This window comes from Eschscholzia californica, unplaced genomic scaffold (assembly GCF_041429995.1).
Source record: "Eschscholzia californica isolate CP2 unplaced genomic scaffold, dmEscCali1.0.p SCAF_4, whole genome shotgun sequence".
NCBI classification, from domain to species: Eukaryota; Viridiplantae; Streptophyta; class Magnoliopsida; order Ranunculales; family Papaveraceae; genus Eschscholzia; species Eschscholzia californica.
Genome location: NW_028238461.1, coordinates 11,591,805 through 11,597,777, shown reverse-complemented (window position 1 = coordinate 11,597,777; position 5,973 = coordinate 11,591,805). Strand labels below are relative to the sequence as shown.

General features: G+C 37.0%; 1 protein-coding gene across 1 annotated transcript; it reads right to left on the bottom strand.

Annotated features, from left to right (window-relative positions):
* Nucleotides 1-1,867: 1,867 nt before the first annotated feature.
* LOC147542694 (BTB/POZ domain-containing protein At1g67900-like) lies at nt 1,868-5,504 on the bottom strand. Its single transcript, XM_086634150.1, has 5 exons — nt 5,216-5,504; nt 4,636-4,847; nt 4,464-4,533; nt 3,063-4,325; nt 1,868-2,511 (listed from the first exon to the last, which is right to left on the bottom strand). Exons 2-5 carry the CDS (start codon nt 4,692-4,694, stop codon nt 2,020-2,022), a joined length of 1,884 nt encoding a protein of 627 aa, XP_086490276.1. The 5' UTR covers nt 4,695-4,847; nt 5,216-5,504; the 3' UTR covers nt 1,868-2,019.
* Nucleotides 5,505-5,973: the final 469 nt, after the last annotated feature.

Below are 5,973 nucleotides of genomic sequence, written 5' to 3'. Positions count from 1 at the left end.
CGAATTGATGTGGTTGTTGGAAAATTTCTAGCATTTGTACTTTTGAAGCTAAATTCCTGTAGAGAGGTAAGTGTAGAATTCTATAAAGAAGAGAGAAAATGGAGATGGGTGAGAAGATAAAAGATTTAAAAATAATAATTAAATAGATAAATTGAAATTAAGTGGAGAATGAAACAATCAAATCTAATATGATAATCTGACAAGTCTATCAGGTGAAGGAACGATAACCATAAAAAGAGGCTGGGCGATAGTACTTGACAAAGTTAGGGGTCAACCGAACAACTTGGTCTTGTTAAGGGGGTCATATGGGAATTAACCTTTACATTTGAGAGAGAGAGAGAGAGAGAGAGAGAGAGAGAGAAATAGTGTTTTGGACATCCCCACCTGCCCAAGAATTCAAAAAAGACCCTTCTTTTTCTCTGTATTTAATTCTTCATTTAGTAGTGAGGATTTGAAGAACTTAAACAGAGACATTCCAACTGTTTTGAAGATTCAAGAGTGAGAGATAGAGAGAGAAACTGTCTTGGGTGATCATCAGTTACAACTTCCTTGAATGGATTCCCAGATAAAAATTGAGACTACTCAAGAGGTATGAACTCTAATTAGTATATCAACTTCATCAATACTCTGTTTCTCAATTTTGGGCCTTTCTTGTTTTCTATTCATGAATGTCTTCTTCTCCCCCTTCTTCTCTTTAACTTCCATGGGTTTGTGTTTGTTTATCAACAAATATAACTTTTGAATTCCAAATTCAGAATTCATGAGTTCTTGATATCTTTGTTGATAATGTTCTAGGAGAAAGACAAGGAGAACACAATGGAGTCATCAGAAACATCAGCAACACCACCCGTTCCAACCGGGCTAGTAAGACAGACATCAAGTGGTGGAAAGATCAATTGTCTATGTTCGCCTACTACCCACGCTGGTTCGTTTCGTTGTAGACTTCATCGTGCACCTTCTGGTCTCCAACGAACAAGAAGTGTCGATCCTGCTAATACCCTTGCTGAATTACATTCCAAAGATGTCACCGACACGCTCGAAACTACTTCTTAAGCTCTCTTTCTCTCTCTGTATTAATTCTATATCTATATATATGTATGTATATGTTAAGGATATCTCTATCTCTCATTGTTCTCTGTTTTTCTCTTTGAGTAAGTGAGGATTATGAAGTTCAGTATTATATTATGACTATGGAATAAAACAGATACTTGTCCAAATCTATAATGAATTTGATTGAAAATTGGAATGTGAGATTGTATTTCGATTTGGTTGTTGGTGGAGTAATGAATCCAAAGTGGGACTAGATTGTTTGTATCATTCATTGTGTTGTCCTGCAGGTTTCATGGGCCACAGAAACCCATTAGGCCATTATGGTAGCTACTAAGATTTATTGTAGGATCAATCAATGAACATCTAACTACGGGAAAACTAAGGATGGGAAAAAGGGCGAAAGCCCGGTACGCTAAAGTGAAAATAGTATTAGCATTATCCCACATCCTTTGGACATTAGAATTTGCAAAGTAGATCCAGCGGCATCGACAATCCTTTCTTGGCAAGTCGGTTTTCAAGGAGAGTTGGTCCAATTGGCTCTAACATGGTATCGAAGCTACTGTGTCACAGATGAGTCGGGATTTAGTAACTTTAGCCCTCCATGGACATGCCGAGTAACTCCAACCCTAGCTCTGAATGGAGGTATTAGCATTATCCCAAATCACGTGGGTATTAGAATTTGCAAAGTAGATAAGCCTTGGACAATCCTTTCTTTGCGAGCCGGTTTTCAACGAAAGTTGGACGTATATTTTGAAGATCCTTACATACTAGAATCCTAGCTAAGTTTCAGGATTTGAAGTCTAGGAGCTCTTCTTGATTTACACTTCTGTTGAAAATTTAGTTGATTATTAGGATAGAGTACAATAAAAATGCAAAACAAGATATCTGAACCTAAATTACAGTATGAACCGAGTTTTTCACCTTACGATTTCTCAACTCAACTTAAGAAGAATAAACAAGAACAAGATATCACTGTCTTTCACTCATACTTCTATTAATAGGCCATAACTTACTTAACATTCTTTTCGGTCTAGATGGAATGGAGAAAACACCCTTGAGCTTCGAAGTTCTTACAAGAACTTCTTGGTTTATATCGCCAATGTCTTGATCTTCTTCAGCTAGTTTCATTCGAAGTGTCGAAAGCTTTGACTTTGGTAATTTAAGCCCAGAGACGCTCCATTCATCCTCTGTTCTACCATTGTTGCCTAATGGTGATTTCCTCGAAGAAGGATCCTCCCTGTGAGTAGTGAGTAGTGCTGTGATGTTATTAGGGATCTCATCAATAACTTGGCCACCGGCTGTTGCTGCTCGTGCTTGCTCGAAGAAGAGAACTTGCACCACGACTCTCAGTGGAAGAAGCTCATTTTGTGCTGCGTGCATGCAAGCTTCCACAGATAGCTTCTTGCAGTCTAGGATTCGGCATAACTTTTTTCTTTCACTCTTATTGAGCTCTGGGTGAGACTGGAACAAATCGAAATAAGAATTGGTTAGGCCCTGTGCAGAAATGAATTTTCAGACACAATCTACATATAGCCCCTATGCTGAAAATGACAACAATTAGTCGCCACCTTGTGGCCCTGAGGCTGGGTTGTCATTGATGGTGTCCGAGAAAGGACGCTAATCCTAAGTCTAGTGAAAAGGGTGTGCAAGGCATCCGACGTGTGAGCGGAACATGTAAAAGACCATGCTTATTCCTCCATTGCTTGGGCGAGTGCTCAAACCCGGAGCTATAGGAGCGAGGTCAATACCATAGGATTGACGCATTTTAGGTGAGCTTGTGAGAGATCACTCTAGAACAAAGCACTAGCTCAGCTATGGTGGCTAATGGGGGACAATATTGGGGGCTGGGTTGTCACAGCGGTGCAGATCTGAACTTCTTTTTCTTTCTAGCTTTATAAGCAAATACATTTTCAAGCACCACCCGAATTTTGTATAAAATCCTGGTTTCCGAGAACTTGGGTTTCAGTTGCAATATAACAATGTAAACTAGTAAAACAAAGATGTTTAAGTACCTTGAGATATATGTCTATTGCTCTATAGAGATCATCATGATCAACCCTTGCAAAATCGGGTATGATTTCGGCTAGTGCAATCACCTTTGACAGAGGCAAATTCGCATCTCTAGCAATCTCTTGAAGATACTCATCGACAAGCTTTGCCACCTTAAGTTTCGAGCTATGTGATGCGGAAGATGACCTCCTACTCTCCTGAAACATAAAATTAATATTTTCCGCGGACCTTGACCTTCTCCTCTTCTCGAAACTCGCCTTGGCCCTTGGTGGGCTTGTTGGTGGGCTTTGCCCTTGCATGAATTGCTCTAATATTGTCATGACTATATCGACATCGTAAGCTGTCTCATTCGTGTATGAAAGTGATGGTATTAATAGATCACTTACTGTTGCTTCTTCTAATTGAAGTCCTACTCTTCTTGCTAATTCCATCTTCGACGAATAAGAAGCACCAAGTATATTTCCAGCCTTTAAGAGCTTAAGCAAGAAACCACAAGGGACGGAACCTCTCTCCATTGGAAGTAAACTTACTATCGATTCTAAGATCAATCGATGTTTTGAAGTTATGTCATTGATAGTCCCCGATTCTGTATCATTTGTTACCTGTTTTTCAACATTTACGTCTCTAGAAATGTTTGGCAACCACCTTGATGCATAAATCTTCAATGCCTCTCCGATTAAATAAGCCGGTATTCTTCCACCGGCTTTTATTGCTACCATCAATCGCCAGTAAAGATCTATACCCAATTCGGCTATATCTTCAGCCCACCATCCATTAGATCCCGCTCTATTATGTCGTTGGCTCTCTCCATTATACGATGAACCATCATCTCTACCTCTAGAGTAACTATGTGAAAAATTCACCCTCGAAGGGTTGATTTGGATTCTAGATGCAATAGCATCAATGCATCGGCCCGTAATCCCTAGTTCTTCAGACCATAAAGGCAACGCTTTCGTGGTCTGTAAAGTTACCATAGAGTCCTTCCAACCACGAAGAATACACGAATTTAAAAAAGCTTCAAGCTTGCAAATGAGATTTCCTTTCTCAACTTCCTCGGTCATTTTGAGGTATTCAGCGGCACAACGGACTGAAACAATGTTAAAGGAGCTAAGGGTAATGGTAATACCGTAACAGAATTTCGCACATGCCTCGAAAGCTTCGACTCCACCGGGGAAGTCGGGGAGTTGGACTATTTGTTGATGAGACGAGTTTGGTGTTTCGGAGCACATTCGCTGTAGTCTTAGACATTTCGAAAGAAGAGGAAACTGTCATGAAAAAAACTGAAAATAATCAATTATACGCTAAAAAAAAGTAAACTACCATTATAACACAAATCAATTTCATCAAATATCAAACTCGAAAGTTAAAACAAACCGAACGATCGTGGGTGTTTGAAATCTTACCTTGTGAAGTAAAAATCTATAACCCTTGATTTGAATTATGAGATCACTTGATACTTCAGTCGAAACAGACCTAAATTAAGACACAATTAACAAAACATTAACACTAAAATTAACTTAAGAAAAAACAAGATTAAAATTGAGATTAGACCTTCATAGACTGATTAGTGATTACCTTACTGCTTCAGTAGTGAAAAAAGTATCAGGTCTAGATCCAAGCTTCATAAACTTCATCTTTAAGCTTCTTATTTCTTACCCAAACTTCCTTAACATAAAAGAAACAAGAACCCTACTTCCATGATTGATCAAACTTTCCCCTTTTTTTGTTTAGCTTTTTCTTAAAGACTCTCTTAACTTGATATCAAGAACAGTTATAGATCACCGTCTCTGCAATAAATACTTCTTAGTTAGTAAGTAAACTTAAAACTTAAAACCCACTACAATCAAACCTTAATACCCCAAAAAATCATGATTTTCTTTTTTTTTTGGTTTGTAAAGAAAGGGTTTGTTTAGACAAACATTATAGAAGAAATGATCAACAAAATTCAACAACCCAGATGATGATTTGGTCTTATATTGATGAAAATTCAATCAGACTTAAATACCCATGTCTCTGTTTTTAGTTTAGCTCAAGAATTGAACATGATTAATGATGATCAGATAAAAACAGAGTATATAATCAGAATTTAGGAAACAAAAGATTAATGAAAGCCAAAAAGAAGAAGAAGAAGAAGAAGAAATGAAATAATTGTCACCTGAAAACCCTGATTTTCAGTATGGAGAAGTATAAAAAAATGATGAAGTAGAATTGGCAACTTCTTAGACAACTCTTCTTGTCATTTAAGTGGTAATAAAAATGTTTGAAATTTAAGACAATCTTCACGCGTGTGGCGTGCGAATGAGGTGATGATATGCACACGTGCTTAACTTGCTAAACCTTTTTATGCCCTAGACACTCCTATTTCTCTCCTATAGTAGTGAGTAGTCTTATAATTGCTAATTCAATCAATTATTTATTCACCTTGGATTATTTTATTCCAATCCATATTTTTATTCATTGATTGTATAATTTATAGCATAAGATCTAGCTCTATTACAATCACAAACAAGTAACCAACAATCTAACATAACATTATACGTCGAAATGTTTCTGACTCAGTGATATTTTATATGTTGAGATCAAAATTCAAATCTTAATATCTGAGGATACATTTTACTTCACATATTCTTTTAAGAACTATATGTTATGAGACTTAGTAGAGAATAATCTAACGAAGTTATTATGTGCAAGTGCCATCATCGGGTCAGTATCTTTAACTATTATGGTTTTAACATTTGATGATATTAAGCCTCATTATAAATAAAATAAATGATTGCTTAAAAATAGGTTGCATGCAATTCACTTCAAATGACTTAGTAACTCAATAATGGACCTTTGTTGCTTTACTATGTGACAATCATAGTTAAGATTGACACTAACCGTGTTTGAATTGATAACCAAATTAGTCCTCAC